This window comes from Lepeophtheirus salmonis, chromosome 11 (genome assembly GCF_016086655.4).
Source record: "Lepeophtheirus salmonis chromosome 11, UVic_Lsal_1.4, whole genome shotgun sequence".
Lineage (NCBI taxonomy): Eukaryota > Metazoa > Arthropoda > Copepoda > Siphonostomatoida > Caligidae > Lepeophtheirus > Lepeophtheirus salmonis.
This window is the reverse complement of record NC_052141.2, coordinates 4,045,684-4,056,892: the sequence shown is the minus strand read 5'-3', so window position 1 is coordinate 4,056,892 and position 11,209 is coordinate 4,045,684. Positions and strand designations below refer to the sequence as shown.

The 11,209-nt window shown below is 32.2% G+C and overlaps 1 protein-coding gene and 1 long non-coding RNA gene across 3 annotated transcripts; one reads left to right on the top strand and one right to left on the bottom strand.

Annotated features, from left to right (window-relative positions):
• Positions 1–892: 892 nt before the first annotated feature.
• Positions 893–1,854, top strand: LOC121125837 (uncharacterized). 2 transcript variants are annotated; one of them, XR_011782244.1, is made up of 3 exons: positions 893–1,027; positions 1,085–1,177; positions 1,719–1,854. It is a non-coding gene; the product is annotated as an uncharacterized lncRNA (long non-coding RNA). The 2 variants fall into 2 exon arrangements; XR_011782245.1 differs by having other exon boundaries at positions 1,074–1,177.
• Positions 1,855–6,115: 4,261 nt separating this feature from the next.
• Positions 6,116–8,462, bottom strand: LOC121125835 (uncharacterized). Its single transcript, XM_040721076.2, has 2 exons — positions 8,231–8,462; positions 6,116–7,897 (listed from the first exon to the last, which is right to left on the bottom strand). The coding sequence occupies exon 2, from the start codon at positions 7,805–7,807 to the stop codon at positions 6,518–6,520; it is 1,290 nt and encodes a 429-aa protein (XP_040577010.1). The 5' UTR covers positions 7,808–7,897; positions 8,231–8,462; the 3' UTR covers positions 6,116–6,517.
• Between the last annotated feature and the right edge of the window lie 2,747 nt (positions 8,463–11,209).

Genomic DNA, 11,209 nt, shown 5'->3' with positions numbered 1-11,209 from the left:
TGCAAATTCCGGCTTTTTTTTTTAGATAACCAGCTCTTTCAGCTCGGATCACTAAAAAGAGCCTGCTCTTTTGGCTCCGAAATGGCTCTACAGATTTTTTTTGTTACTTTAATCGATACAGTAATTAACATACCAGTATATATATATTTTTTTTTTTTTTGGGGGGGGGGAGGTAGAAAATTTTTCCTCTGTTGCATAATTTTGCCAAATGTCAATTATTTTTAGAAAAGAAATCCTTGAAAAATATTTATTTCCTTCAAATTTTTCCTTCGTGACAATTTTTTTTTGTAATAAAAAACAAAAACTCCATTATTTAAGCCGAGCCGGCTCCTGATTGGTGGGGAGCCTGATCCCGTCGTTCACTTCAAAGAGCCGGCTCATAGAGCCGTTACGTTTGCGAAGAAAACATCAATAGTCTACGTTAAAGTTTTACGCTACTCTAAATTTGCTGTGGGGGAAAAAACAAACTATTTTAATCCTCGATTTTTGCTTTTTGGAATTTCCCACCAAGGAGATTGCTAGAACTCTAGAAGAAGAGTTTTCAATAAAACATATGTACATAAAACACGAAAGTTAAGTATCAATAAAACAACTTTAAGATTATGTGTTTTGATTAGTAGAAGTACATGAATGGAAATACGTATATATGTTAGTATATTGTACATACCTATATGTGCCATGGCCCATGGCTACATACTAAATCATATAGGTATATATGATCTCCGTACACATAAGTCTTCTTGAATATCCTTTTTATATTATGTACATAAGTACTATAAAATAACTTGTAAAAAAAAATTATTAAAAATTAAAATTGGTAGAAAATGAAATGAAAAAAATAAATGAATATTCAATTTTTAAATATCGTCAGTTGTTAAGAGGCAGTCAAGCTCTTTGTATCCCTTTCTTGTGAATGGAGGGTGTGCTTCGGAAGCTTTTTCTTCAGTCCACTCTCTTTAGAGAGGTCTTTTAATAGACTCCAATTCAATTCAAATAATTTTTTATGGACCTTCCTCTACTCCACTTTGTGAGCAAAGGAAGTGAGCTCCATATTTAATTTATTGCTAATTTAGTTTATTTTCAGAAGTTTTCTTTTTCCTTGGCCCTTTCATTCGGGGATTTTATCTGGAGAGTGAGACACCTTTTAAATAGCGACTCGACAACAAAGTTATATAAGGTACGCCGTTGTGTTTGGTGTTCACAACTCAATACGTCCCCCGTTTACGAGAAAAACTATTAATTTGAAAATATTCATTCGAAGGCAATAATTCTTATGAATGTGATTCGGCTAAAAAAGTTTTCTTTTTTTGTTTCATATTTAATTTTATAGGAGAGGAGGGGCTCTTTTTGGTTTCAAATAAAACTTTTCAGTAAGAATTGCTAATTAAGAAACTCAAAAATATGTTTGACTATTTAAAAACAAAAAATGAATATTTTATAGTACATTTATAAATGTTTTTGAGTGTTGATAGGATCTGAAGTCATTTTTGTTTATCAAGAGATCTTTAATAATAATATTATCATTTTGATACAATTATTCACTCTTACATAATATGCTCTAAATAAAATTTCAAAAATTTAGGAATTTCCAGAATTTATTATAAATAGAATAATATGTGTAAGTCAAATGCACACATAAATTATTCTAATACTATCTAGGATATGTTTATTATTTATTTTTTTATAAATGTTTTTCTTATTTTGTTTGTTTTAAGCAGGTTTTAAGCAATCCTTTTATATGTTTGACCTAAATAATGTATGGAAAAGACTATAATTGTTGGAAAAGTAAAGCCTTTGAACAGGAGCTTTTTACTTTTTGACGATGTTTTTCAACCAATTGAATTTTTGCTTCAAGTGTGTCTTCATTGTGAAGAATAGGAGCTTGGTAGTTAGTTATTTAATTTCTCTTTGGACACTGTCATTATTAACATGGAGATTTATAATAATGTCTTTCGTATGATTAAAATTAGAGTCATCACTCCATTTTTCTACTGATTTTTTTAGCCAACTATGCTTCATACACGATATTTTATATATTATTCATGAGAGTGGTTCTATCAAATCGGGTAATTCAACATTTTCTTTCAGTTCAGGAAAGTTGGGTTTACCACATGGAAACCTCTCTGGAATTTCAAAGGAAAGCAGCTTTGAAGTCATTGATTTCTTGGTACCATTGTCAACTTAATCGCTGAATAAAGGTAACATAACCAGCTATTCTGTAAGGTACCATTTGTGTCTTAGAAATGCATAGACTGCAGCAATAGCGACTACCTGATCCAATTTTTGATAGTTTAATAACTACTTGCAAAATTTTAAATCAGTAATTGGAGCTTCAGTAGATAAAGGTGCTTTGAACTAATAAGGCACATAAACAACACTTGTGAATCGGACAAATTTTTCTAGAATTTCCTTTTTTTGAGAACAAATTCTAAATTTTTTTGAACTGAACTTCCTGGTTTAATCATAGAACATTCTTTCTTTATAAATTCATTATTGTTTGGATTATCAAGGCTCTGCTTTTCTTCTTTTCTTTTGTTTATTTTCCTTTTAATTTTCGTTTCGGAGGCCTTATCTTTTGTTCCCAGATGTACATTTTCTCCTGCTCTGAGCATTTTTAAAAACTCCATACCTTCTTGAACTTCATATATTTTTAGCGTTGAACGCAGTATTTCTTCTGTTTTGGGATCAGAGATATCAAAAAGCATATCTATGTTTTTCAAAAAATTATCTACATTTTGTAGATGAACTTCTGATGTCCTTTCTTTGTGTTTATTTAAAGCTTGCCATTCATTGTAGTGCTTGATAAGTTTGTTCTTGGCACAATCTTTTGTAACTATTGGTAATTTGCACCTTTTCCAAAACAATTGGACTCCATCAATAACGATTCCAGCTTGTTTCATAGCTAAACTTCCCTTCCCTGGTATTTGATTATAGTGTAATGAAACATATTTTATATAATGAAAATATTTCAAAACTTGACCAACTGTTGGTAAGGTTGATGATTCTATCACAGAAATAGGTTGGCCTAAATAGGGAATTTCCGTACAGCTTCTAGTAGCAGGTTTAACTTTAGCCATAATGTACTTTAAAGTTGATATAAATAACTCAAACTCAAAATATTTATGCAGAAAAAGGCCCTTAAATGAAACAAAAATGAACCTGAAAAATAAAATAAAAATTAGTTTAAACTGTATAAAGTAAAATATTGATTTCTGGTTGTATCAGAATGAAAGTATAGGTCTAACAAAGTAATATAATGCATAGAACTAGTTATATTTACTGAAATATAAAGTTTTCATGTGCTGAAACCATACAATTTGTAGCAATTTTCCCTTCAAAATCGAGTAAATCTTTAAGCTTCCAGAGCTGGCTGAATTTTTAAGATATCTGTATGATTTTTGTTTTGTTAGTTATATATTGAAAAACCTCATTATAAAAAAGCACAGGTTTCATAATATAAAACCAACTTGTTTTTTTAGGACACCTTAATATACCTTTCAATAGTTAGGGAACAAAATAGCAAAATAATTCACCATTTTAAAATTATTTATTTATTTCTATGTCACTGGTTGTGTGTGTGGTTTTTTTTTTAAATGATCACCAAAATGATTAAAAAAAAAAATTACAGCACTCTAAACGTGCATGGGAAAACTTGCTCAAATTACCCCAGTCTCCTCTATATCGACTCAAGATACTCTAAGGGACTCTATTTAGATCAACCATGGAGCGATGTTGAATATTGTTTTCAAATTTTCCAACTGGTATCATATTTTTCCCAGCTCAAGTATGGATTTTTGTTTTCAATTCATCACATAAATAAATATAATCGTAACTTCTTGTCAGACATACCCCCCCTCCAAGAATCCATGGAAGAAGTCTCACCGACCTTTCATCATTCGGAAGGATTTCTCTCTCAGATACTAAGTTGTTTTCATAAATAATATTTAATGAATAAAAAATACATTGATTTAAAGAATATTTAACTAGAAATTATTCCCAGATAACTTTACCAAAGGACCACTTTGTCGAAAGCAATAAAATATATATTTTATGATGATTCATACTGCAATACTATGTAATTATTTCTGTTACTCCAATTGGAAAGGATAAAATGTTCAATTATTTTTTTTTACAAATTGAATGATTAAGTGTTCATTAATTAAAAATAATAGATTCATTTTATTAAGAGGACGCTTCAACAGTTGGCTCTAAACCACATTTGTAACAAAAATCATGATAAAAAATCAATGAATAAATTAGAAAGAGAAAAACTGTTTAAATAAGAGGAGTCAATCAATCAATGATTGAAATTCAATGGACAATGCGAATGAAACCATCGTTTCGATCGAATCTGTAAAAGCATTGATTACTTAACATGTTAAGTAATCTATGGCTCTTATGTACCTGTTCAATCCCTGATTGACACGCCTCTATCCCGCGGTCATCTCTGACTCTATAAATATCAAGATGTGTTCGTCATTGGAGTATAATATATAATTATGATTTGAGAGCGTTATAACAGACACTTCATTCCGTATTCGTCCTTTGATGATATGACTACACATATATAGTGAAATATTTTTGTGTGTAAAGTGTCTCAATGTATTGCTATGAAGTTGGATACTATGGTATGAGATGCATTTTATCATAGACTAGGACTCAGAAGAAAGCATGAGGACACGGAAGTATAAGGACTTTTTGTAATTTCGAAATCTTTCTCTTATAAGTACTTTGGTTACCTTAAGATTTATGTGTATTAAGTCAAGAAGAACATCATTATCGTCTTTACTCTCGTTATATTTTAACAGACTTTAGTATTTATAACACAAGCTTGAGTTAGGAAGGTGAGACCATTAGACATATGTTTCTCGAATTTACTCAAATGGAACTGAAACTATCAGACAACAACTATAACGGAATATTTATATATTTATTCATGACATATTTTAACAATAAAAATTAATTTTTTTAAAGATGGGACACCAACTATTTATTCTGAAGTTTATTAAGACAATTTCGTTATTCGCATTTTGGTGGCTGGATCGTTGTATTTCCTTTTTTTAGGTACATTATCATTAACTGAAGATAAAAAGTTTTTGACCATGTACTACATGTACATGCAGGGGTGTCCGCAGAATTTTTTTTTTGAACAAAATTTCAAAAATCCACAGCTGTTTACAAAAAAGTTTAAAAAATGATATTACAAATATAAAAAAATTCAAATATACTTTTTTTGAGAAAAATTTCAAAAACAACCAGTTGTTAGCAAATAATTATATTTTTAGAAAAAAATTAAAAATACAAAAATGATTTGCAGAAAAATTAATTAAAATTTTTTGGAAAAAAAAAATCAGAATTTTTTCTAGTAAAAAGAAAAATTCTTTAAAGAGCCCATCCCTTGCGTACGCCCATGACATGTAGCCATCTACTTGAGTGAATATATAATTTATGTTGAAATTTCTTCCAGTTAAAGTATAAAAAACCCTAAGCGTTTATAGCACGCCAATCTTGATCACCTTCTTGGCATTAAAAGAAACATAATTAACATGTCCGTTTCTTTAACTATAGATTTCCTTGGCTAGAACCATTTTTATCGTTCAGTTCAAAAGAAAGGAAAATATAATTATTTCTCATTGAAGTGTTTCCAATGATCCTGCTATCATTTCTTACCGTTTCAATCTGAATTACACAAGTTCTAATCATCAATAGCCGGTATGTTGAATTGTAATCTGAAGGAATCAATTACAAGATGTGTTTTTATAGTTACAGTACTGTTATAATGGATTGCATCAAGTTATATGTATTTTGTTTAATTTACTGGGCTGTACAATAAATATTAATTAAATAAGTACCTCTATCAAAATGTAATAAAAAAATGATCTAACGACGTAGCTCAATGGACAACTCACTCGGTAGAAATTATCCGATTGAACTCAGTGTGTGTAGGTTCGAGACTTGGTCGATCTTAGAGAGGTAAAAATACTCAATGTATAGGTACATCAACGACAATTTCTAAATTAGATGGAGTAACTGTAATACTACAATGTTTACTTATATTTAAATCAGTGCAACTCCATCGGACTAAAAATATAAAGTAAATAAAATAAGACTTTGATCATGTTTCAATTATTATGTATTTCAATATACATAATGCACTAAGCATAAATATTATAATTAATAATATCAATTCATACACTGAATATAAAGAGATAATGTGGAATATGAAAATTGAATTATCATTAAAAAGGGGGGTTGGGGGAGAAAAAAAACAAAACAGGAAAGAAAGAGGAACCCTCTTGACCGAAATTCTCTGAAGAAGATAGGTCGCATGCTAGTCAAGTAATGAGATATATATATATAAATATATGATAATTATTTTGGAAAAATATTTCTAACACTTATGAAAAAAAAGTATCATAAATTTGAACGTAATTACTTGGAATGACGCATTAAACAAATGAAAAAAATGTCCACATATATATCATAGAATGATAACTAAGGCTCCTTCTCCTTTAGTCTACCAACGACCACCTCCACTACTGCGATTGTAACCTCCTCCTCCTCCTCCTCCAAATCCTCCACGACCCATAGAATAAGGAGCATTTCGACCACTTCCAACGATGCTATTCCTCATTGGCCCCCCTGAGTTTCCTCTATTACCAAAATTATCTCCCCAACCATTATTTCCACCGCCCCATCCTCCATGATGGTCATCCCATCCTCCACCATTGTTATTGGATGAAGCCCAAGGACTAGGCTGGCCTCCACCACTATTACCCCATCCGCCGCCACCGCCGTTGCCTCCTCCCCCATTTCCATAGTTGTCATATCCCCCTGAAAAGCCATTTCCTCCAGAATTGCCCCATGGAGCGGGCTGTCCTCTTGAACCACCAGGTCCACGACCTCTTGGACCTCTATCTGGTTCTCTACGGCCACCACCCCCGCCGCCGCCACCACCACCGTTCAAGTCAGAACGCGAGATTGCTTTCTTCACATCAATACGCCAATCGTTGAGATAATGCTTTCCAATAAGTACAATTTTATCCACAGGATCATAGTCATCGAACTCAACAAATCCAAATCCTCTCTTTCTATTCGTTGGCTTCTCTCTCATTTGTTCCACATTGACGACGTTTCCAAACTTTGAGAAATAGTCCTTCAAGTCTTCATCTTCAATTCCATCTTTTAAGCCCCCAATGAATATTTTCTTGACAGAGGACGAGGATTCAGGTTTGGCGACGTCTTCTCGAGGAGTTGCTCTCTTGGTTTCTACTTTGGCACCATCAATGGTGTGAGGTCTAGCGGCTTGACAGGTATCTACCATATCTGAATGTGCATAGGTAACGAATCCAAAGCCTCTAGAGCGTTTTGTATCTCTAAACTTCATGACAACACAGTCCACCAATTCCCCAAATTGTTCAAAGAATGCTTTGAGCGTCTCATCATCAGTGGAGTAGTCGAGGCCTCCAATGAAGAGTTTTCTCATCACTTCGGGCTGACTTCCCTCATCGGCGGATTCCATTTCTTCTTTGGGAGTCGCTCTTTTAGTTTCAATGGTGGTGCTGTCAATGGTGTGAGGCCTCTCTTCAAAGCAGGCATCCGCCTGATCCACTTGAGCGAACGTAACAAAGCCAAAGCCTCTGGACCGGCGCGTATCAGGAAAGCGCATCACGACTATATCCACTAACTCTCCATACTTTTCAAAATACTTTTTAAGGCCATCCTCAGTTGTACTGTAATTCAGACCCCCCAAGAATAATTTCCTCTCCTTCTCGGGTCCTGACGTTTCGTTGTTGGAATGTGGCATATCTAGGACTAGCTCTAATTAACTTTCCTAAATCAAGTTTCCTTCTGCGCTGCTCACAGGCTCTACTCAATCACTTCTTAAATTCCCTGCCTTTAAACAGATATCACAGTCAAATTAACTCATTAACAAACTCAAAATACGCCATCATCATCCCAATTCCCCAACACAGCGCCTTGACCCACGCAAAGGGGCTCAAGCCGCTCTCCTCGGGAATTGAAAGCTCTTTCCGAATCTCATTCTGGGCAAACTCTCTCTTCTCGGGCCTCTTTCATCTTAGGTCCAACACCCTTCAATCCCAAGTGAGTCCCTTACCCCCAATGCTAATACTCTTATTAATCTTTAACTCAGGTCGGTCCATGACGAAAAATAAACGGAGGGCGAGAAGAACAAGTCTCTACACTCTAATATTCGTATAATAATCACCTCTATCCTCTGACTGACTATTAGTCTCTAGCTCCTTCTAAAACTACACCAATGCGATCCTGGAGTCTACGACTTTAGTAATCCACTGCGCTTTCCCTAATTACTAGTCGATTTACAATCCTACTTTTCTGTAACTACTACTAACGCATCCATCCAACAAGAATCCTTCTTCTTCTCTTTTCCTCTCTCTCTCTCTCTCACTCTCTTCTCTTCCCTTTTTCTCTCTCAACTTAACAACGCACGCCTTCGCTGCCTTTGGTCCATACAACTTTAATTAATAAACCCTTTCTTCCTTCAACTGCTCCCCCTGTAGAAAGCTTCTTCCCCTCTCCACTCCCAGCACGCCAGCTCCTCGCCGATCAACTTCACTTCTCTTTCTAGCTAGCTAACTAGTTATGTAGCCTACACTTCCATATTATTATTTTATAATATCATGCACGCAATAAATAATATTATTCACCCTCGAATCAGCTCTCTACAACTTAGTTGTTTTGTTAATTGTATACAAGTTCTAACTTGTATAAGAGAATTATACAAGTTGCAATTTTTCCCTCTCATTAAAATGCATTATTTAACTAGATCATTCTAATTACCAACTATACATTGATAGAATCATTTCATTTTTATATCTATTACAATTACATGGTTACTATGTATTTAGGAGAAATATATAACTGATGGCTTTATAATGTACCTCGGAATACTCATATTTTAGTCATTTGTATTAAAATAGTCAAAAATGACACCATTAATATGTTCATCATCCATGGAATATTCAATAATTGCATTATCATCGTCCCAAGTACTGTAAATTTTGTATTTAAAATGATTCATTTCATTTTTTGGCTACAACTTGTATAATTTGCTTATACAAGTTACAACTTGTATAACCAAAATAAAAAACGATTCTAAATCATTAAAGATTTTTTTAACGAAATAGAGTGGTGCATGGCCCGTGGGCAGCAGGAAAGCTATCATCGAGGAGACACTTTAGAAAATAACAACTCGCCTTTCCTTCTAAAATATAAATAAATAATTGGCTAAACATTATTGATCATTTAAAAAAAGTTAATAGATTATAATATGTACCCACCTTATCTTGAGTGGTTTCATTAAACAAATGTATAAATAAAATAGTGTCGTACAAAAGAACTCGAAATTAATACATTACACATTTGTTCATTTTATTAAGGCCCTGGCAATGTGAAAAAGATTAATTACCACTCCAAGTTGTGATTGCATGCTTTTCTTTCTTAATTCAAGGTGACTCTTACAATGTTATTAAAGGGATCTAGAGTAGGCCGGTTTGTTTTTCAACTTACTCTGAATTTCGATTACGGCTAGGTTGCAAAAGTTGGGATTTGGTAAGGAAATTCCATGTGCAAACTTTCATTTTCCTAGGATGTCGTCTTTAGGTAGGACATCTAGTTCAAAGTTTGAAATGAGATAAAAGTTGTTTACTTCGTTAATAAAGATTAAAATACAGCATTAATATTTAATTTACATTAATTAATGATAATATTCATTATTCCAACATTTTAAGAAGATTAAAAAAGTTTTTTTCTAAAAGTATAAACCTACACAGGAAAAAATGAAAATAACATGAAAAATGTATTTTTCCTTTCTGAAAATATATATATAAAAAAAATGAGGAACGCTTTACTTGGATCCTCAAATTTCCCTAACTTTTTTCTCTTCTTTTGCTCCATAAGACAATTTTAGAAAAACATTTTTTGTATATTTTTTATAGTTTAGACAAATATCCATCAAAACTATTTTATGTAAAATATCTAAAAATGTATTTTTAGTAACTAAATTATCTGAGTAAAGAATTTTTTTGCCTTTTTTCATAATTTGATCAAGATGCGCGATCTAAAGATGACCTCGTAGGACAATGTAAATTTTGCATAAGTATTTTTCATACCATATAACAACTTTTTCACACTACCCGTTATCAAAATTCAAAAAAAGTTGAAAATCAAACCGTTCTACTTCAGAATATACTTAAATATGACTACCTTCATATACTATTTAAATGTTAAAAGGCTATAGGTAACCCAAGAAATGTCTTCAAAGAAAATGTTTAGTTATTATATTAATAAAATTTTTAATCATAAAAAACAAATACAATCTCAAAAACAAAAATAAGAGTATGATTACGATCAGATCCCCCATAACAATTCCCTTTACACTTGGATTCAATTAATACTTGTGTATTACTATTTATTCTAAGAGTATTAGAAATTAGAATCCACATTTAAAATAATATCTTAATTAATACAAAAAGTATTGTTTTGCTGTTACGAAATAACAGGTTAATTAATTGTTGGTAAACTAATTGATTTATACTTTTCTCCATGATGAGTACTTTATAGCAGGCATGTAAGCGTTCCGCTATTTTGACGTTCTGTTCATTTTTTTTCGTTCCGCATTTAGTGTTCAGCCATTATTTCCATTCTGTTCCGCGTTCCAATTATAATGATAAGTTTGATAACTGATAAGCAGAGCCAAGGACTCCTGTTACAGGAGTCCTTGACCATTCCCATGGGAGCTCTCACTGTCGGGGCCATAATTACTTTTCTAAGATACAAATATAGATAATGTCTACTTATAACTTGAGGCGTTTGATTTTATAAAATATCAAAATAAAATAATTTATGATAAAAATGCTCAAAAACTGAAAATAAATATATTTAACACAAACTCAACGTGAACAAACGTGTTCTAAACACATGCAGTCGGTGCAGCAATTGTTATATAAAGGGAATAAGTTTAGTAAATATAATGCTTGTTGTCTATATAATGCATATAATTATTATCTCGATGAGAAATATTAATTAATAATAATGAGCATCACTAATATTTACGTCATTAAGTTTAATCAAGGATTCCTTGGTTAAATTAATAATTACGTTTGTATGGTTGTTAAAAGGTTGAATGTTTGGTCGTATAGTTGCTATTTATTGTTATAGGGGGTGA